This window comes from Coturnix japonica, chromosome 9, assembly GCF_054131305.1.
Source record: "Coturnix japonica strain WE chromosome 9, WE-NBRP24, whole genome shotgun sequence".
NCBI lineage: Eukaryota > Metazoa > Chordata > Aves > Galliformes > Phasianidae > Coturnix > Coturnix japonica.
Genome location: NC_140671.1, coordinates 18135081 through 18157212, shown reverse-complemented (window position 1 = coordinate 18157212; position 22132 = coordinate 18135081). Strand labels below are relative to the sequence as shown.

General features: G+C 50.8%; 2 protein-coding genes and 1 long non-coding RNA gene across 3 annotated transcripts; 2 read left to right on the top strand and 1 right to left on the bottom strand.

Annotated features, from left to right (window-relative positions):
• The first annotated feature begins 8082 nt into the window (after positions 1-8082).
• Positions 8083-14186, top strand: LOC146759733 (uncharacterized). The gene is made up of 8 exons (XM_085509639.1): positions 8083-8427; positions 9290-9586; positions 10982-11053; positions 11391-11450; positions 12215-12307; positions 12441-12551; positions 12864-13011; positions 13301-14186. Exons 5-8 carry the CDS (start codon positions 12280-12282, stop codon positions 13482-13484), a joined length of 471 nt encoding a protein of 156 aa, XP_085365765.1. The 5' UTR covers positions 8083-8427; positions 9290-9586; positions 10982-11053; positions 11391-11450; positions 12215-12279; the 3' UTR covers positions 13485-14186.
• Positions 14187-14385: 199 nt separating this feature from the next.
• Positions 14386-21899, top strand: LOC146759731 (uncharacterized). The gene is made up of 2 exons (XR_014932022.1): positions 14386-14430; positions 21634-21899. It is a non-coding gene; the product is annotated as an uncharacterized LOC146759731 (long non-coding RNA).
• On the bottom strand, positions 14512-17038 carry LOC146759732 (uncharacterized). The gene is made up of 2 exons (XM_085509633.1): positions 15837-17038; positions 14512-15464 (listed from the first exon to the last, which is right to left on the bottom strand). The coding sequence occupies exons 1-2, from the start codon at positions 17017-17019 to the stop codon at positions 15367-15369; spliced, it is 1281 nt and encodes a 426-aa protein (XP_085365759.1). The 5' UTR covers positions 17020-17038; the 3' UTR covers positions 14512-15366.
• Positions 21900-22132: the final 233 nt, after the last annotated feature.

The following is a 22132-nucleotide window of genomic DNA, read 5'->3' as shown; positions in this document are numbered from 1 at the left end:
CAGCAGATCCTTCCCAATAGATCTGACCCACATCTGCCTCACAGCAGCTCCTGCCCTATAGATCTTACCGCAATCAGCCCCACAGCATTTCCTGCCCCATAGATCTGACCCACATCTACCCCACAGCAACTCTGGCCCCATAGATCTGACCCACATGTGCCCCACAGCAGCTCCTTCCCCATAGATCTGACACACATATACCCCAGAGCTGGTCCTGCACAATAGATCTGACCAACATCTACCCCACAGCAGCTCCTGCCCCATAGATCTTACCAACATCAGCGCCATAGCATCTCCTGCCCCATAGATCTGACACACAGCAGCTCCTGCCCCATAGATCTGACCCACATCTGCACTACAGCAGCTCCTGCCCCATAGATCTCACTCACATGTGCCCCAGAGCAGATACTGCCCGATAGATCTGACCCACAACTACCCCACAGCAGCTCCTGCTCCATAGATCTGACCCACATCTGCACTACAGCAGCTCCTGCCCCATACATCTGACTCACATATGCCCCACAGCTACTCCTGCCCCATAGATCTGACCAACATCTACCCCACAGCAGCTCCTGCCCCATAGATCTCACTCACATGTGCCCCAGAGCAGATCCTGCCCCATAGATCAGACCCACAACTACCCCACAGCAGCTCCTGCCCCATAGATCTGACCCAAATCAGCCCCACACCAGCTCCTGCCCCATAGATCTGACCCACATCAGCCCCACACCAGCACCAGCCCCATTGATCTGACCCACACCAGCCCCACAGCAGCTCCTGCCCCATAGATCTGACACACACCTGCCCCACAGCAGCTCCTTAACTATAGATCTGACCCACATAAGCCCCACAGCAGCACCTGTTCCGTAGATCTGACCCACATCAGCCCCACAGCAGCTCCTGCCCCATAGATATGACCCACCTCAGCCCCTGCCTCAGAGATCTTACCCACATGTGCCCCTTAGCAGCTCCTGCCCCATAGATCTGACCCACAGCAGCTCCTAACTCATAGATCTGACCCACATAGGACCCACAGCAGATCCTGCCCCATAGATCTGACCCACAGCAGCTCCATAGCAGCACCTACCCCATAGATCTGACCCACATCTGCCCCACAGCAGCTCCTGCCACATAGATCTACCGACATGTGCCCCACAACAGCTCCTGCCCCAAAGATCTGATACCCATGTGCCCCACAACAGCTCCTGCCCAATAGATCTGACCCACATCTGCCACACAGCAGCTCTTGTCTCATAGATCTTACCCACATCAGCACCACAGCAGCTCCTGCCCCATAGATCTGTCCCACATGAGCCCCACAGCAGCTCCTGCCCCATAGATCTGATCGACGTGTGCCCCACAGCAGCTCCTGCCCCATTGATCTGACTCACTTGTGCGCCACAGCAGCTCCAGTCCCATAGATCTGCCCCACAGCCGCTCCTGCCCCATAGATCTGACCCACAGCAGCCCCACAGCAGCTCCTGTCCTATAGATCTGACCCACATCAGCCCCACAGCAGCTCCTGTCCTATAGATCTGACGCACATCAGCCCCACAGCAGCTCCTGTCCTATAGATCTGATGCACAGCCGCTCCTGCCCCGTAGATCTGACCCACATCTGCCCCACAGCAGCTCCTTCCCCATAGATCTGACCCATATCAGCCCCACATCAGCTCCTGTCCCATAGATCTGTCCCACAGCAGCTCCTGCCCCATAGATCAGATTCATATCTCCCCATAGCAGCTCCTGCCCCATACATCTGACTCAAATATACCCGACAGCAGCTTCTGCCCCATAGATCTGCCCCACAGCATCTCCTGCTCCATTGATATGAGCCATATCTACCCCACAGCAATTCCTGGCCCATAGATGTGACCCTCATCAGCCTCACAGCAGCTCCTGCCCCATAGATCTGACCCACATAAGCCCCTCTGCAGCTCCTGCCCCAGAGATCTCACCCAAATAATCTCCACAGCAGCTCCTGCCCCATAGATCTGACATGCATGTGCCCCACAGAAGCTGCTGCTTCATAGATCTGACCCACATCTGCTCCACAGGAGCTCCTGCCCTATAGATCTGATCCACATAAGCCCCACAGCAGCTCCTGTTCAATATGTCTCACCCACATCTGCCCCATAGCAGCTCCTGCCTCATAGATCTGAGCCACATCATCCCCACAGCAGCTCCTCCCCCATAGATATGACCCACAGCAGCCCCACAGCAGCTTATGTCCCATAGATCTGACCCATATGTGCCCCACAGCAACTCCTGCCCCATAGATCTGACCCTCAGCAGCTCCTGCCCCATAGATCAGACCCACATCTGCCCCACAGCAACTCCTGCCTCATAGATCTGACCCACATGTGCCCCACAGCAGCTCCTGCCTTATAGATCTGACCCACATGTGCCCCACAGCTGCTCCTGCCCCTTAGATCTGTCCCACAGCAGCTCCTGCCTTATAGATCTGACCCTCATCATCCCCACAGCAGCTCCTGCCCCATTGATCTGACTCACATCTGCCCCACTGCAGCTCCTGCCCCATAGATCTGACCCACATCTGCCCCATAGCAGCTCCTGCCCCATATATCTGACCCATATCAGATCCACAGCAACGCCTGCCCCATAGATCTCAACCACATGAGCCCCACAGCAGCTCCTGTCCCACAGATCTGACCCACATAGGCCTCACAGCAGCTCCTGCCCCATAGGTCTGACCCACATCAGCCATACAGCAGCTCCCGCCCCACAGATCTGACCAACACCAGCCCCACAGCAGCTCCTGCCCCATAGATCTGACCCACATCTGCCCCTTAGGAGCTCCAACCCCATAGATCTGACCGACAGCTGCTCCTGCCACATAGATCTCACCCACATCTGCCCCAGAACAGCTCCCGCCCCATAGATCTGACCCACATCAGCCCCAAAGAAGCTCCTGCCCCATAGATCAGACCCACATCAGCCACACAGCAGCTCCCGCCCCATAGATCTGACACACATCGGACCCACCACAGCTCTTGCCCCATAGATCAGACCCACATCTACCCCACAGCAGCTCCTGCCCCATATATCTTACCAACATCAGCGCCATAGCATCTCCTGCCCCATAGATCTGACACACATCACCCCCACAGCAGCTCCTGCCCCATAGATCTGACCCACGTCTTCCCCACAGCAGCTCCTGCCCCATAGATCTAGCCCCCATCAGACCCACAGCAGCTCCAGTCCCATAGATCTGACCCACATCATCCCCACAACAGCTCCTGCCCCATAGATCTGACCCACATCTGCCCCACAGCAGCTCCTGCCTCATAGATCTGACCTACACACTACATCCGGATCTCACTACAGCCTCCCTTCAGGAAGTTAGAGAGAGCAATGAGGTCTCCCCTGAGCCTCCTCTTCTCCAGGCTGAACAATCCCAGCTCCCTCAGCCTCAACTCATACGGCCTGTGCTCCAGACCCCTCACCAGCTTTGTTGCCCTCCTCTGAACGCGTTCCAAGGCCTCCATGTCTTCCTTGCACTGAGGGGCCCAAAACTGAACACAGCACTCGAGCTGCGGCCTCATCAGTGCTGAGAACAGGGGGACAATCACCTCTCTGCTCCTGCTGGCAACACTGTTTCTGATGCAGGCCAGGATGCCCTTGGCCTTCTTAATATACAGCAAAGGAATCTCCTGAAAAGGAAACCAGAATATCTGGCAACATGAAACAAAGTTCTGATTCATAAAAGACTGGCAGCAAGGCCTGAATCTCTTGTGTAATCTGCTCTTGATTTATCCCATTAGCACTAGGTGGAATGCAGAAGCTTCCTGAGACGTGATAATCAAAACCTAGTCCAATGCCTTTAAAAAAGCCTTTAAGAGATTACTCCTCCTTGGCTGTTTAAAATAAACTTAGGTAATACAAAATGTTGGAAAATTTTTGGACAGCTCCCCAGGGCCGGGCTTTGGAAGGCCGTATTGACGAGAGTCAATCAAGCTCCGGCTGCAGGCGTATATGTGTGTGCCAGTTCTTCAACACAGTAGAAATCACAACTTGCTGCGTGATCAAAATTCTGCATGTGCTACTCCTGAACCCCAATTACTTCCAACGGTGTTAAATTACCCCTTGATCTCAAAGCTGAACAAAACAACAAAATGCCACACCAATACTGAATACATAAAAACAAACAACTCCTTGGGCCTCAAGGGGAGGCTGATGCACAGGCCACGGCTGCCAGCGTGCAGCTGGGCTTCCCAGGGCAAACAGCAGCACACGGTGCATCAGAAGCTGAAAGAACCCTCAGGGAAGAGAGGCCAACTCAAGGGGCTGAGCACGGGACACCCTTCTTCCTGCCGGGCTGCTTCCCCTCCTCTGGTTTCTTTCTGTCAGTCCTCAGAGAGCAAGGAGATGCTCACAGCCTGTCACCAGCACTTACGGGTTGGCTGAAAGGCCACAGGTTGGGAAGACCAACAAGGAAACGGGGGAAAACCTGCACCATGTCAAGGGAGAGACGTGAAGCCGACCGCTTCATCGCCCTGTGATTGCCAGCCCGAGCGAGGGATGTTCTGACCAGCTACTGAAAGATGCAGCACCAGGTTTAGAAAGTTCGCTTCAATTTTATTGCGTACAAAAGGACTCGGCTTCTATTTATTACCCCGCCCACACCCCAAAATGAAGCCCCAGTGCCCAGGATTGCCGCTTAGCAATCAGTCACTCAGCCTCCAGTCAGACCCAAGGAGAAGCCAAACCCCAGGGCTACGTCACCTCCTCCCTCTCCAGTCCCAGCCAGCCCTATTTCAACCTAACCCTACACCAGGCCTGGACCTCAAGAGACACACCCTGAAGGAACGCAGCGTCTCCAGCTCTTGCCGTACACCAAGTCCTGCACAGGTGAAGCCCTCTTTGCTTCTAACGCAGCACAAGTCCTTCCTGTCCAGTTCACTTCTATCATCTCCACCGTCCATGACAGGGAAAGCACGGCTGTGCCGATAAACTGGACTGTTCAGTCAGCAGGTTTTGGTGCCACCTCCGAGGAAGCGCTGCAGGTGGTTCTGCTGTCCTTTGTAGCTTCTTGCTCAGGCCATCATCGTTGCTTTCTGCTTTCCTTCTCGGCTTTCTTCCTCAGCTGAGCAGCGCTTGCCTTGCCTCAGCTTTCTTCACTCTCTCCCAAGTCTCAGTCCCCAGACTCTCCGAGTCCTACAAGAATCAATTCGGAAACGCTCAGGGAACCTTCTCAGCTAACAACTGGTTGGCGGCTCGCTTTGGGAGCTCAAGTCACCCTGCTGGGCACGTTGGGCTGCCAGAACTGGGAACCGCCTTCCTGACAGTCGGGCACACAAGAAACTCCACCCCTGTCTCGTTCCCCAAATCCCACACAAACCAGAGCCTAAAGCCCTTTCCTGCAAGGCGGTCCCTGCACGGGCGGGAGGACCCTGTGCCTGGCAGCTCATAGGGAGCAGCAGTAGCCACAGGATAAGACTGAGCTGGCACCTCCAGGCTGCTGGCAACAGTTACAGATGGTTCCCTCCCACCCAGTTGCCCGTGCCTTTCTCCTATCCCATGAGAGCACCACTTACTGCCTTTGGGAACTTGGAAACTGGCAGCATGATGGCCAGCACAGAGAAGCTGCAAAACGGCTCCGTAGAAGAGTCTGTGGCGCAGCATGTTCTTCATTAGCATGGGCTCAGGGATCTCAGGTGGCCAGAAATGCAGTTCAGCAGCCATAGCACAGACAGCCTGCTGCTCTACTGCTCTCTTATGGAGGCTGCCTGCTGTGAGGGGGGAAAAAGAGGCATCATTACTCTCAGGCACTGTGATGGAGTTACTTCCTGCTAGAAACATTTCCAGGCTGACTTAGAGAAGTGCTCTGAAGCTTGGTCACCTTGGGCTACCGACCCAAGAACAAAGAGGGACAACAAACTTGCATTTCAATTGCCCTTTAGCGCCCGCCTCGGAGAAGAGCCCTCAGCCTTCAGTATTGCTGCACTTACAGGTGAGGGGAAGAGAAGCAAGAGGACGGGTGGGTGGGTGTCAAAGAAGGGAAAATTTACCAGGCAAGAATAAACCTATCCCTGAGCTCCATCACACATATGTGAATACTGCCTTACTAATATGAACAATAACATCATTCACACAGCTAAATTTACTCACATTCATGTACCTGGTTGTGGACATGTTCGAGGCCTCGCTGCTGCTGTGCTGTTCAACGCCGGCCACAGCAATAAAGAGCTCAGAAAGACCATCTGTTGCAGACAGAGGAGTGAGCCGTGCTTAACCAACACTGCTTCAGCGCACGCTTACAGTAAGGCACACCTACCTTGCACTAGCCATGCAGGAAGCTCGTGACGCAGCTCCAGACGGCTCTCCTGAGGCCCAGCTTCATTTCACGGCCACTCACGCTCTGCTGCTGGACATTCTGCAACGGAAAAGCCACCGGATGCAAATCCCATCCCTCGCAGATGGCATCAGACCTCCGCTCTCATGGCAGTCGCACTCACGGCTCCGGGGGAGAAAGCAGACGTGTGCTTACCGAGCGAGCGCTGTTTGCTGCCAGCTGCTGGTAGGAACCCACGCCTAACCCTACAGTACCAACAGTAACCTATGCCTAACTCTACTATGGGAACAACAATCTACTCCTAACACTAAAGAATGAAGAGGAACAAACTCCTAACAGGAAAACACCAACTACTAACACTAAACCTACTCCTAACCTACTCCTAACACTAAAAAATTAACAATAAGCAATACCTAACTCAAAAACACAAACAATAACCTATGCCTAACTCAAAAACACTAACAACAACCTACACCTAACTCTAAAACTAAACTAAACCCAAAAACCAACTATAGAAACAGGGACTGGAACAAACAGGGTAAAGATGGGACTGGGGGCCCACAGAATGTGGCTGCAGAATAGGCCCAAAGGAGGAACAGATGTTACAAAAATGCCACCCAGCTAATGCAGGGGGCGGGGGCCGTGCAGCAGGTAAGGAGCTCAGCGCCTGGACCAGCCACGGTGGAGCTGTGACCATGCCAGCGCGGGGCCTGGCACGGTGGTGTGGTGCCAGGCCAGCTATGCCGCGGGCGGATCCACCTCCATGGGCTCCTCTGCAGGTGGATCCACCTCCATGGGCTCCTCTGCAGGTGGATCCACCTCCATTCGCTCATCTGGAGGTGGATCCACCTCCATAGGCTCCACATGGGTGGTGGTCACGGGGCTGGTCCAGGCATGATGGAATATGGCTCTCTTACCCATCCTCTGCCTGGTGGTCATGGCGGGCCCCCTCCTCCTTCTCACTCCTAGGGCCCCCAGCTCCATCCTCCCGCCTGAAACAGGGAAAACTTCTACCCTAGCCCTCTTAGCTGCCGACATGGCTGCTAACTGCCACAGCTGTCAGAGGCGAGTGCGTTGCGCGCGGCAGCGGTGACCAAGGTGACGTGGAGAGGGTTCTAAAATGGCGGCCGCACTGCTGGCACTGGTGTTCCACATAGGATGAGGAGGGGGCTGGTAATAGCAGGACAAGGGGAAACTGATTTAAGTTGAAAGAGGGAAGATTTAGGTTGGATGTTAGGGGGAAAGTTGTTTACTAGCAGAGTGGTTAGGCCCTGGAACGGGCTGCCCAGGGAGGTTGTGGATGCCCCGTCCTTGGGGGTGTTCAGGGCCAGGTTGGACAGGGCCCTGGGCAACCTGATCTAGTAAAGGTGTATGTTTGGTGGCCCTGCCAGGCAGGGGGGTTTGTTCTTCATGATCCATGAGGTCCCTTCCAACCTGGGTCATTCTGTGACTCTGTGATACTGGTGTGTGGCTGTTTGTCCCAGCGCGCTGACCTTTTGTCTTCAGGTTCACCAACAAGACTGTAACTGATTTATGGAGGAGGCAAGTGATGGGTGCTACTGAGTGACAATCAACATCACTTTGTGGACATTTGAAAGCACCTTCCTCCAGAGCTGTTCACCTCCAGAAGAGGGTGCTCAGAAGTGTTTACTGGCAGAAGATCTGGCAGCTGCCCCCCCCCCCAACAGGCCCCAGCCCGGCCTGAGCCACGTGACAGTGACAGGAAGTGCTTCCTGCAGGCCGCGGAGAGCACTTCCGGGCCATGGCGGCCATGAGCGGGGCCGGGAGGAGCGGGCTCTGTGCTGCGAACGGGGTCGGGCCTCGGTGCGGGGGCACGGAGGGGCTGTCGGGGGAGGAGCTCGCGGCGCTGCCGGCACCCAGAGGCGGCTCCCGGGCGGCTCCACGGTCTCGCTGTGCTGCGGAGTCACCCGGCCGGCCCCAAAAGCCTGGAGGCAGAGCCTGAGCCGGCCCCGGCCCGGATCGTGTGGTGCGGCTCCGGCCGTGCTGGGCTGTGCGGCACCAAGAGGAAGACGGCCGTTCGTTTGCCGGCTGCTCGCTGGCTGTAAGATCCGGGTGGCGCCGAGGCCCAGTTAAGAAACGGCGTGGATGAAGGTTTGTACGGATGTAGTGGGTCTGGATTGCAGTGAGCGGGACGAGTCCGGGCTGCGGTTTGGCGTGGTTGTGTTGGTTGCTTTGAAGGGCTGCCGTCATAGGGCGGAGGGAGGGAGAGGGAGAGGGAGGGATGAACAGGGAAGCAGAAAACAGATGCTCTGCTGGAATTCAGAATAAAGGGGGGCTAAAAGGGGGATAGTTAAAGGTAGTTTACAGAAAATGATTTAGTTAGAATAACAAGGAATGGAGACAGTGGGTCTGGAAGAGCAGGAAGGATGAAGATTAAGGAGTGAGAACTCCCTGAGACACCTGGTGAGAAGGGGATTAGGTGTTGCAACTCCTCTTTTGATATTTGCATCTCCCTGACAAGATGGGCGATAACAAGAGGGGGTCTGCATGATAAAGAATGTGTATTAGAATGAAGGGATGCATGTTAGAATTACGGGAAATCATTGACTATGCATGAGGTGTACCTATATCTGTATCACGGTTTTACAAGTTGGTGTGCAAGTTTGGAGGAGCTATCCCCCTTGCACCCAGCGCTGGAATAAAACATACCTGCTTTATAACCCATCTCTGGATTATAGAGTTTGATTCCGCAAGTCAGGGAGCTTTGAACAGTGCGGGCAGTCAGGAGCACCTCGCGTTTCTGCCTGTGGTGTTGGCGCTGACGTAAGTCTTTGGGTGGACACCCCTCTCCCTGGGGGTGTCCCGATTGGAAGGCAGGATTCAATCCCGCCGCAGCCCGTCCATGGCAGGCAGACGCTTCTCTCCTCTGCTCATGGGACTCAGCAGTGCCAGGGGTTTCACAGCGCGTGTTGCAGTGGCTGGCAGCCTCCGTGTGTTTTTCTGTTGCAAACAGGATCCCATGGTGGAGCCGAACTAGAAGCAGACGTTGGTGTCTTGTGGCAGGAGCAAGGGCAGTGGAAGCGCTGTCCAATGCCGGGCGGTGGTGACTGCCATGAGAGCAGGGGTCTGATACCATCTGTGAGGGATGGGATTTGCATCCGGTGGCTTTTCCGTTGCAGAATGTCCAGCAGCAGAGCGTGAGTGGCCGTGAAATGAAGCTGGGCCTCAGGAGAGCCGTCTGGAGCTGCGTCACGAGCACCTTGTGTGTGTGCTGGCCATCATGCTGCCAGTTTCCAAGTTCCCAGAGGCAGTAAGTGGTGCTCTCATGGGCTGAGAGAAAGGCACGGGCAACTGGCTGGGAGGGAACTGTCAAATACAAGATACGAAATACTAAAGTATTGATGCTACAGATAAAGCTCAGTTTGCATTTTTGTTAGAGTCTGTGACAACAAATACAGTGTCCCTGAAGAAATGGCTTTTTTGGCCATTAAAAGACAAAATGCAATCTTTTGATTTGCACAAAGCAGTAAAAACAACACTGGAGCGATTTTCTTTATCCTTTGACAGAGTCTCTGGGTCTTTAATGTCCCTTCCCACCCAAACCATTCCACAATAATATATTTCCACAATGTAAATGTGAAAATATCTGCCATGGGCTCCTGCTGCTCTAGATGACTGGGAATCCTCAGCGTCCATAACAAGCCCAGGAAGAGCCTGGTCCTTGCGGTGGAACAGATCTACCCAGTGGGACACGCTCCCAGTAATTCTTCCCCAGCAGCCTGCCACAAGTACCCACTCTATGCAGCCCTGCGTCACAGGAGGAGCAGCCCGTGGGGAGGCCCAGCCAGCAGCCTGGGGATGTGAGGTCACTATGCCCTGCCACATTGCTGCCTTGTGCCACAAGATCACAATGCCCAGCTGCGTGCTCTAGGTGTTCTGTGCCCCAATAGCAGCACTCGTTGTGGCTGTAGCAGTGGTGGTAGCAGCATGGCACGAGTACTGGGGGCCACGACCCCCACCTGACTTGCCGTCCTCCTACTGATAGCCATGTGTTGTCAGGAGACTTGTGCTGCTCCAGGGCGAGCAGCAGGAGCAGGTGGGTGGGCAGAGATGGGGTAAAAAATAAGCGGAAATGAGAGTGAGAAGCCCAGGTTCTGGTTCCAGTGGCTCTGTGCCTTATAGCCCTAAGGCTGCCTTCGATGGGGGCGGGGGGGTATTGGAAAAGGGGGACAGGCAGCAGCACAGGAGCTGGGCAAGGGCATGAGGAAGCCCTGTGCTCCCACGGCTCTGCCACTGGCTGGGTGGAGCATGCTCTTCATCCTGGGGGTGTCCCAGGGGAGAACGTGGAAGGTGTGTGCTGGGAAAAGCATGAGCATTTCTGCTCCAGCTGCCTGATGCTCCCCATAGAAAAATCCTGGTTCCCAACAGAGACCCCCAGCTGTAGCCCAGTGTGTTTCAGGCACCTTTTCTTTGTATGCTCTTCCACGCGGTCCCGGAGGGGTGCTGCATGTGGCCAGGAGGGAGCATTTGTAAAGCTGCCGAGTGCTAGGCTCCAGGTCACCCTGGCCCCTCTATAGCTTTGGCAATCAAGGCCTGAGTCTCCCATCCTGTTACCTGTCCCCTTCCCTGGCCCCTTCCCTGTCACTAAGGGAGAGGAAGATCACAGCATGCAATGGGAACATCCCTCTTCTGTTCTTTCTTCTAGATGATGACATTGGTACTCCTTCCTCAGATGACTGGAAGGAGACTGCTTTTGTGCCTCAGGGGAAACTCCGAGGTAAGTTGTGAGTGTCTGTTTCCTTGGAAGTCGAAAAATTAGTGCTATAATAGCTTATTTGGGTACGTAAGGCTCTCCAAAGGTCTTTCAAGTCTCTTTGTGCTTTGAAGGTCGTACACAGATCAGTCATTAGTATTTCTTTACTTGGAGAATTGTCACATTTCAGTGGGAAGGCGGCCCTTGCCAGTCTTTGCTCCTATTCCTTTGCTGTTTGGGCCATGTCATTCCCTGACCTGCAGCCAGTCCTCACAGGTCACTGCAGGAAAAAAAACAAGGCAGACCCCAGTGCACAGCGGAAGCTCTCCTCACCTGTGTCTGATCACTCTTGTGCCTGCAGGCCCCTTTGGTGCATTTCGAAAGCAAAGTCGCGTCCCTGAGCCTGGGGTGGATGCCAGAGGTAAGTCACCAGTCTTCATCTCATGATCTTTGCTCATATTTGGTTGCGGAAGTTCAGGAGGGGTTCATCTTTTCACTGCCTGGTGATTCCTTCTCCATGAGAAGCTTGGGTAGTCACTGTTTCTTGGGTGCTGCATGCTCCCAGCATCCCGTTGACTTTGTCTCCATACATCAGAGATCTCCCCACTAAAAAAACCTTGAGGGGCCAAATGTTCTTCTATGCCTTCTCTGAAGATTGTTTTACATGGCCTGGAGAGAGTATCTGGAAAGCTGCTGAGTGCCAGCCAACTGCCCACCTGGCTTCTTTGCAGCTTTGCAACTTTTGACCCAGGTCTGAGTGCCATGTCATCACCTGAGCCCCTTCCAGTCACTGCAGGTCCCTAAGGAAGAGAGAAATTACAGCATACCATGTCATGAGATTTTACTTCCTTTGAGAGATGCCAGCTCACAGTCCTAATGTCAGCCAGGCGCATTTGCAGGTGTGAGTGAGAATGCACACCTGTGTGTGTGTGCCCTGCCCTCGCACAATGCCCTGGTCCCATTCAGTGATGCCGTTATGCGTTTAGGTAAGCTGCAGTGTGTGGTGAAAAGTTCTCATTCTTTGGTTGCAGAAGTGCCTCCAGGGAAGGCCGTGCTAAATCCTTAGTTGTGCTGGAACCCCACAGGCATCCCAGGGGTGGCTGTTGTCGTTACTGACTTCACTGAAAAGACCGTTCAGTTTAATATCTTGTTTGTCTGAAAGTTATCTTAATGCTTTCTGTTTAGGTCCTGAGAAACAGAAAGAGGCCCTGGAAACAGGAAAATATCTGCAGACACTGCCCCCTCTGCTAATGAAAATCATGAAGGACAAAGCACGTGGTAGGTGTATTTCCGTCTGTTCCCTGAAAGGCTTGTGAAACTGAATTTCTAGAAATACATGTGGAGAAACTGCACCATCTTCCTGATGAGAAGCAGTTACTTACAGTCCCACTCCCTTACCTCCTTTCTAAAGAGACAGGTGGAGCACCTATGCGCTGGCTTGCATTTTGGAACAGCAGAGTTCGCACACTGACTGTCCCCCTGAGAGTAATAGAGGCCATGCACACAACAACTGTCACTCCAGGTAAGGGCCGCTCATAGAGCTCCATGGCCGTGGTTAGAGGTTGCTCCCATCCCACTGCAGCCAGTTCCCAGGGACTTAGGAACTTTGTCCTTTTGGGAACTAGGCCACCAGAACCACATTCAGCAGATAAGGAGAGGAAACAGGACCCTCCATAGTACCTCCTGTGCACAGACCCTGCATTCCAGAGCTTGCTGTGCTTCCCCTGAGCCACCAGGCACAACAGCAGCCCGGAGCGGGATCCTTCCTGTGGTTGTTCTTGTCCACGTCACTCAAAGCAGCAGCTGGTGAAACAGATCCACATTGTTTTTCCAGGTGCGGATGGTGAGGAACACGCAAATGCCGCAGACAATAATTTTATCAAGAAGTACTGCCTGGGATTTGGTGTGGCTATCTTCGTTACCATGCTGATGGCAATGTTTTCGTGCTATCGTCTTGTCCGACAACGGAGGCAGATAAACCAGTGAGTTCTTGTTCACCCCCAACCCCATCCTGCCCCCTCTCTTTACTATAGGGATCCTGTGAGCAAGGAGGCATTTCTAGTTAAAGCAGCATAGAGAAGCCAGTTAGTTGTTGCCTAACACTGTCTGAGATTGACACTGTCAGACATTTAACTGGCCTCGCCATTCCTGCTGCATGTTCTTACTGCTGGGCCTGAGACAGGCCCGGAGCTGAGAGTGACTCTATCATGCACTGTGAGGAAGGAGAGCAGGGGGTTCTCCTGTGCCCTCAGCACGTTTCTCTCCCTGCAGGCGCCTTGCTGAAGATGCTGCAGTCCAGCATATTGCCCGCAGCAACACCTCACGCTTGGACAAACAGCTTGCTCGCCTCAGTGCGCCGGACAGAAAAGACGTGGCACAAACAACCGGTGCCTGTGCAGTGACAATCTGCCCACCAGCCGCAGAGCACCACCAGAGCGGCCCCTGCCAGGCCTGACGGCTGTCGGGCTCAGCTGCCCCCAGTGCAGCCCCCGTAGCCCACCAGCCCAGGCTCCGTGGCCCCTGGGAAGTACATCATGCCCAGTGGCCCCTATCCACCTTGGGCATCAACACCTCTTTCAGGGGACAGGAGGGACCCACCTGGTTTGGAAGCTTGCAGTCATCGGCTGGCACCCAAACAGCAGCACCCTGGCATCAACACCACCCTCCTGTCCCCCACCACCATTCTTCAGGGGTTGGCAGTGGCTCCCTCAAAGTGTCACCCGCAGGCAGCCACTGCCTCAGGGAAGCTTGAGAGGCCTGTCAGCCTCCAGCACCATCTCTGCCCTCACCCTCCCCTCCACCATCCATCAGGGGATGGAAGCGACCCCAGCAGAGTATAGACCTGGGGACATCATCCAACAGACGGACGACCATTGCCTGGGGGAAGCCAACTGGCCCAGCAGCCCCCTGTCCCCCCCAGGAACTGTCACCAACTTTCCTTCACCATCCTTCAGGAGGTTGGAGCAGCCCCCACAGGGTGGCAGTTTGAGGGCATCATCCGACACCCAGAAAACTACAGCCAGGGGAAAGCATACCAGGCCCCACAGCTCCCAGCCCCCCACAGCACCAACTCTGCCCTCCCGCTCCTCTCCTCCATCCTTCAGGATGTGGGAGTGCCCCCCCCCACAGGGTCGGCATGGGGGCAACACCTGTAAAACCTCTGCCTGGAAAAAGTATGACAACCCAGCAGCCCCAAGATCCCCCCAGCACCACCTCTCTCTTCATGCTCCTCTCCACCATTGGTCAGGGGGTGGGAGCATCATCACTGGTCAACACAACAGGGGGTTCTTTCTTAAACATCCTTATTACACCTTCCGAACTGAGTATACCTTTTCTACAAAAATTCTCAGCACTGACTTGCGGAATCAAACTCTATAATCCAGAGATGGGTTATAAAGCAGGTATGTTTATTCCAGCGTTGCGCAGCGCCGGGTGCAAGGGGGATAGTGCAGCGACTCGGCACGGACTCAGATGTGAACGATCTAAATCGTTTATTACAAGTTCTCACATCCCTTATATACCTTCACAAGTTGTTATTTTCTAACTTTCCCATCCGCCCTTACAACTTTCCCAAACATCTTACATGTCAACAAAGCATTCTACAAAACACTTTTCAACTGTCCATGCAGGCACATAACCAATCAGAGCTGTGAGACTCTTCTTCTCCTTGCAGAGGTGTCCTTGGTTCCCATGCTGTTTATCTTGCTCCACAGCTGCTGCTCTGAACAGCTTTTCTTGTATTCCCACAATTCCCCCTTTTTTTGTTTATTGACAAGCTACTACCATACTATAAAATAATAACACTAATTATATTAATAACATAATCATTATAACTCAATCAAGGCCTCGATTGACAATACTCTAAAAGTGAAAAAAGAGACAAGTCAAATACAACATAACAACATTACTGTTAAACCCACTAAAAAGAACAAACATGTTTGTACTGCAACCTAAGTTTCTGCAACCTGAAAATAAATCCATGAGGGTCCCACTGTGTTAATCTGTAACTGATCAGGAAAAGGCTTCAATTTTTATATACTCTGATATATTGATTTTTAATGACCACTAAAATTTGTGCAGTAAATGCTTTTAAGATGTTCATAACCATGCTCTACCAACTGAGTTATCCGGGCTAATAATTGATTAATGATCGCACAATTTAATGGAATATCATGTCAAAAAGAACCAATTTTAGAGGACAAATGTACTAGAGTATCACTAGGGGCATTAATACTTATTGACCCTTGAGAAACAGCAAGCCATGTTGGTGGTGGATGTGACAGGTAGTGCCAGCAGGGCGTCCCCTGCTTCAAGGTGCACATTTCCTCTCTCACCCATCACAGATTCTCTCCTGCATTCAGGGTCTGAAGGATTTCTTCCAGTTGTACACCACATCCGCATGGCCAGTGCGTGATATAGAGCCCAAGTGGAACACCTGCTTGGAAAACAGAATAAACCATCAAATTTAGTTCTATTAGCGTGCACTTTTGTCTAAAATGATGCATGGTTATATTTTCAGATCCCAATTAATTGGATGTAAAAGAGGTATCCGTTCTATGATACAGGGTCATCTCTTTGCCTGGGATTCCTTTCCAGGTTTTGTCTTTGCAAATTAAGAAAAGCTAATTAATAGGCTAATAACATCATAACCAAACAGTACTAAAACATTAAAAGAGCTATTCCTGTAGACTCTAGCATTGATTAGATCAAATCCTGTTTAATACACATCTGATCTATTACTAAAATAGAAGAAGCACACAACATCCTAGCTAATGCCTTAAACTCTAAATCTTGAGACTGCATTCACCTGTATGTGCTGTGGAAAATACGTAAGAAGAATGAGTATCTATTGTTACAGGTGCATATTTTAGACGGCCAAATTCAGGAACGTGAGTGACATCTGTCTGACACAGCTGAAGAGGTGCTGTGCCACATGGATTTGTCCGAGTCTGAGGCAAAGAGCTATCAGTCAAATTATGTAGCTGATATTCAGTCATAAACACGGTGTATTGCATAGGAGAGAGGATCATTCTTAACACAGTTTTCCAATCGTGAGGGGTCATAGCGTAACTGTCACTGTTTGCAACCAAAAGATTGTATGTAAAGGCTGACTGAACTCCGAATGTTCTCACTGACTCCCTGAGCTCTTTCACTGCCTCACAAGGCAGGGATTCCAAATGGGGGACCTGATTAGGAAAGGTTTGCAACGTGTCAGCATCACCTCTTAATATTGTTTCTTTTCTGCCTTGTTCTAAGACATCACAGTACGCTGTAGGGAAATTTGTCATTCCTGCTCCAAACAAAGTATCAAGAGAAAATGCGTCCGATTCGCTTTCTGGATCTACAGGACCTGGGTCACAACGATCCTCTGGTTTCGGTCCATCCGCGTCTTTAACCACGTTACACGCCGGCTGCACAGACGCAGCAGCGCACGACGTGGGGGGAGAGGAGGGCAGAAGCGGCGCGACGAGCGTCGTAGGCGGAGCGAAGGGCGAGGGCGCCGTAGAGGGCGGCAACGCGGCGAACGTCGGGGGAGGAGCGAACGGCGGGAGCGCGAAGGGGGGCGGCCGCGGCCCCTCGTCTCCCCGAATCGGGGAGGGGTCGGAGCCGCCAGTCGGATCCAGGCACGGGCCGCTTCCCGCAGCGAGAGGCAGCGGCGGGGTTGGGACGGAGGGCGGCAGGGAATGGTCGGAATAAATTCTTTCCCGTCGTGATTGCTTAATCCCTTCCATTATCCGGCTCCAAACGGGCAACAGCTTAGCAGCCTTTCTGTCTTTAGCGAGAGAAGCCTCGTAGAGTTTTGAGCCGATTTTGTCCCAAAGTTCTCCATCGAGAGAGAACTCAGTTTTTGGAAATTCAGGGACATTTTTGCTTATCCATTTAAGAAGAGTAGCTAATGCTTTAGTAGACACAGTCTTATCCTGATACGGTAACACTGACCGCAATACTTCGAGATTTACTTTCTGCTCCTTCGTTAGTGAGCTCCCCATAGTTCCCGACTGCTCACCTTCTGTCCTGCAGAATGGTGCGTGTGCGCGTGAAACAGTCTCTCCGAAGTTCAGTCGGGCGACGCTGCCGGACCGGGCTCACTCAGCCGCGGGTTGATTTGCCCCACGTTGGGCGCCATTTGCAGCGACTCGGCACGGACTCAGATGTGAACGATCCAAATCGTTTATTACAAGTTCTCACATCCCTTATATACCTTCACAAGTTGTTATTTTCTAACTTTCCCATCCGCCCTTACAACTTTCCCAAACATCTTACATGTCAACAAAGCATTCTACAAAACACTTTTCAACTGTCCATGCAGGCACATAACCAATCAGAGCTGTGAGACTCTTCTTCTCCTTGCAGAGGTGTCCTTGGTTCCCATGCTGTTTATCTTGCTCCACAGCTGCTGCTCTGAACAGCTTTTCTTGTATTCCCACAGGATAGCTCCTCCAAACTTGCACACCGTAAGGAGAAAAGTGTGTTACAGTTATAGGTCAAGCTAATACATAATCAATAGTCTCCTCCTCAGTTTGATTACATATTCATTACATTCCCTATGGCCCCGTTCCCCGCAACCCCATTCCCTCATTCCCCCTGACCCCATTCCCCGCGACCCTTGCCGATGTTTTGGGGTGAAATTCTTCTTCTGTTTTCTTCTTGGAGTTATCTGCTGTTATTGTTCTCCCATGTTGGCATCATCTTGCCCGGGGGGGGGGATCTAATCCTTCTTGTCAGAGGTCTCCGGACAGTTTCTTCTTATCTTTATTGCCCTCTTCTCTGGCTTTATTTTGGCTAAGTGTCTGTAATTCCCCCTTTCCCTGCACTTTTAAATGTACAGTTACCCTTTGTCTTGGTTTCTGTGAAGTTCCCCTTTCCCTTTCTATAGCAAAGTGTTACCTTACCACCATTTTGAGGCTTTGCTCACTCTTCAATTCCCCCCTTTTCTTTAATCTAGCAGGCTTTTACCTGCTAGATTCTTAATGGGTCTCAAAATAGGCTCCGCTCTCTACCTTTTGTCTCAGCTCATGTCTTTTCCAAACCTCGTATTCCCTTCCAGTACCTTGGTACAGACACAAAAGACATCTTATAACAACACAAGTAAAACATACCAAGAGTAGCAAGGTGATGCAGGCTAAGAAAAGCTGTTTTAGTCATCCTAAATTTGGCAACTAGTAAGTTTATCCCATGATCCAGAGAAAACTATTCCCCAATCGGTGTTATCCCTGCCTACTCCATGTTGCAATGCATCTTTGGATAAGCAGGATATCTCCTTTTGGATTGTCCATCAAGCATCTGCAGCAGCATCCTCAATTGTTTCTAAGGTTACAGAAATTTTCATACAGTGGTACCCCCCTTTTCTTGGGAGTTCTGTGAACTCAATTTGCCGTTGTTGCCCTGGAAGGCCCTCTCCCATGAAGCCCACTTGTGCCCTGTTCCTGGTACTGGGACTGTACTTTGTAGTGTTGGTTTGCTCAATATATTCTCTTATCTTCCCTTATAACCAATTTCCATAAAATACTAAAGGGCATAATAATGTGTCCATTTGGGCATGCACACATCTGTCAGCTTGCTCTCTTCCTTTCTAAATCATTAATTGGACTCCTGTTCTCTTTAGAATATTTTACAGGTTTTGACTTGGCTTCAGAGATTTTAAGTTTACCGTCTGGAATTGAAGCCCTCTTCAACTGCCTGTTCTGCCACCTGATCTATCATCTTATTTTCTGTTTCCTGTACAGTGTTACATTTCTGATGTCTTTTACAACATATAATAACCATTGGTAGATTTAAATCAGGCTGTTTTTCTTGTGTGTGAGCAATCCTTGCTCTTTTCAGATGGTACTATGAGCGTGTGGCACATATTTAGAATCTGTCCATATGATTAAAGCTCTTGTCAAGGCAGTTATTTCAGCCTTCTGAGGGGAAGTCCCCACAGCTGGTGGTTGTGCTTCGGTCACCTGGTCAGTAGCAGTTACTGCATGTCCTGCCTTACAGTCTCCTTGTCTCATAAAACTGCAGTTGCTGGTAAACCAGGTGTCTTCTGCATCTTCTAAGGGTTCGTCCTTCAGGTTCGACTGACCGGCTGGAATGTGCAGCTTCAGTTGATTCAAAGCAGTCATGTAATAGTGGTTCTCCGGGAGTTCCGCTAAGGAAAGATACTGGGTTGACAATATTAGTCACAATTATTTCTACATCACCTTGCTCTACCAGGATGGCCTGGTATTTCAGGAATCTTTGGGGTGAGAGCCAATGAACTAATGTCCCCCTTTTGTATCCAATACAGTAAACACTGTATGAGATATTAAAACTGGTGTCCTTTGGCCCAGTGTAGATTTATGGGCTTCTTGAATATTGAGCACCAGTGCAGCCACTGCCCTCAGGCACCATCCCTTACTCACTTCAAGCTGTTTGAGGTTTACCATCAGTCCGTAGCTGTGTATCCATGGTCAGCATCCTCCTGTCATTCCTGGGAACGTATGGAGTTCCTTGACAGTTTGCAGCTCAGGGGCTTAGCAGATGGCTTCTTTCTTGGCAGTCCTTAAGGTCCAAAGTCCAGCTGTAATTTCTGAGTTATTTGTGCTTTCTGTAAACCAAGAAACTCAGCAAACTCTCGGTCTATTGTACACAGTCCTTTTGTTGCTGTGGCATCCACATGCTCCAGTAAAGTTCCACCCTAGGATGGAGGATCCCAGGTCTCAGGCTCATGAGTTGACCAGTTCTCAGAAATCATTAAGCTGTTCTCACAACCCTGGGTAACACTGTCCAGGTTAACTGAGTCTCTTCTCCCTCTATTAGGGTTTTCCTATTCAAAGGCAAATAACCTTAGGCTTCCTTTAGCCAAACCAGGCAGAAGAGACATCCCTCAAATCCAGAAGGTAAACTCCACCTATTCATTCCTTAACTTGGTTGATAAAGTGCATGGATTTTCCATCACTGAGTGTATCCATTCAACAATTCCATTACTTGTCCTCATGTCTTCTACCAAACTAAAGCACTTGCTACCCGAAAATTTAGCAAATTGGCAAAATTGGAGTTTTGTACTTGGATTCCCATTCAATTAGTAATTCAAACTCAAAAAATTATCTATTATTTCTTTTGTCCTTCTACAGTCACATATCCTCAAAGGGCACCACTTTACCCTGAGTGGGTGAGCTCTTGCTTTTAACTTGTATTTAGGGCTTAATTTTTGGCCCTGATGCCCACACCCCTAAGCGTGTCTTATTTGAGATTGCTGTGGCTCCTGGGGGTATAACATTGTTTTTCCCAGTTTGTGTTAATAGTCATACTTACAATTCTTAATCAGCCAATATTGTTTGACCCTTAGCTCCAGTTTTATTAAATTTCTTGCCAGGGTAACCTGACAGGTACAAGAATTCCTGTATTCCTACTTGTTTCCTTAGCTTATATTTAATTAATTCCAAAGGTAAGCCTTTTCTTGTTGGGCAGTAGCACCTACTAATGTTACAAAACCAACTATGGGTAGTAAGAAGCTCCCATATCCATCAGAAAATGAACTACTTTATCCTGCTTCCTTAGCTGCAGTTTCATCGGTGTATCTGCTAGGGTTAACTTCCCAAGTTCTCATTGTTCAGTTCTGCAATCAGAGACAATTCCTTCTCACTCAGCTTGGTCGGATTTCTCTACCAGTGTCCCATTGCAGTTTGCACACTGCTTTCATTCCCGCGGGGCAGAGCCCTCCCTGGGCTCTTCAAGCCTCCCTCCCCCCCTTTCCTCGTGGGGGATCTTCTGGGTCCTATGGCCCTACTCTAGCACCACAACAGTAACAGCTGTTGTTATTTTCAGTTTCCTGAACATCTCTGATTCTCAATCAGGTGTTTGTTTTGTTTTCTTCTTATTGTACACCTCTCTTCAGACCTGACATCCCTGTTTTTATCTTTGCCTTCCTCAACCTCTGTCCTTCCCAAACTTTCTCACTTTCCAAACTCTAATCATTACATTTCACCTCCTCTCCAGAACCATCCAGTGCTGCCCAGATTTCAGATTTCCCAGATCTCTGCACATGAAGGCTATTCTCACTTCCAGTGCCCTGTCCTCTCCACCTTCCCCTTTGCTGTTTACAGCAGCAGTCTCTGACCCTGGCTCCCTCTCCCACTCTGAGAGTTCTGATTGCAGGGGAATGGTGCGGGGGGGTTGTTCTCATGCAGCACAGATAAACTCACTTTCTCTTTAACCCTTTTTCCTCTGTACACTATTCCACTATTTGTACCCTCATTTACACTTCCACGTACCCTCAACAATACTTCCGTATGACATTAACAACTACACTTTCTTATACCAGCCAAACAGTTTGTCCCATTCCCTTCAAAACCCACAAATCAAACAACACAGTTCTTCAGTTTCCATAAACACTCTTACTACCTTATAACTTTCCCTTAGCAATCCATATCGTTCAGTTATACACCTCTCGCCACAGAGCCAGCACTGACTGACCCACCTCCCTTACACCTCTTCGCAGGCAGAACACAGTATCACATAAATGGCTTGATACTCATTCCACACAGACATCCCTCTATATGTTCATTGTCCCTGTCCTCTAGCTTATACATCAACCACCACTGATTACAATATTTAATCAGGATTTTTTTTCGGCTCAGGGTTCCTCCTGGTTCCCCAGCGATATCTCGCCAATGTGCCAGTATACACGTCAGGGGTGAGCGCGCAGGGACCTCTTTGCTCTGTGATTTTCCCATCGTAACTTAATATAAACCACCGTATTCTTTTATAAGTAAAACCACTTCTGACACAACAGCATTGTTATGACTTATGACCACATACTTTACAACAACCAGTAATTAATAATACAAAATAAACATGTATTAAAACAAAGACAAACAAGTATTGGAGACAACTTTCGCTTCGTCCGTCCCCGGCCGTTTCCCTCGCGGGAGGACGGAACCGCGGGTCGGGACTCCTCACTCGCCCCGCAGCTGTGCTGCGTCTCACTCACACCATACTCACACGACAATTCAAACACAATTACAGTATATCATTTGTTAAGCTTAACCAAAGATGTTAAGAACACCGGTGCTAGTTGTTGACTTAGGTCACCTATATAGACAGCGCTGTACGATACCAATTATCCCAGGATTACCC

Bases quoted from the DNA above. Each gene is read 5' to 3' on its own strand.
- LOC146759733 (XM_085509639.1), top strand. From the start codon at position 12,280: ATGAAAATCATGAAGGACAAAGCACGTG. The intron at 12,552-12,863 runs GTAAGGGCCGCT...TTGTTTTTCCAG, and splicing joins CACAACAACTGTCACTCCAG to GTGCGGATGGTGAGGAACAC. The intron at 13,012-13,300 runs GTGAGTTCTTGT...CTCTCCCTGCAG, and splicing joins CAACGGAGGCAGATAAACCA to GCGCCTTGCTGAAGATGCTG.
- LOC146759732 (XM_085509633.1), bottom strand. From the start codon at position 17,019: ATGGGGAGCTCACTAACGAAGGAGCAGAAAGTAAATCTCGAAGTATTG. The intron at 15,465-15,836 runs GTGAATGCAGTC...TTTTCCAAGCAG, and splicing joins ATTTTCCACAGCACATACAG to GTGTTCCACTTGGGCTCTAT.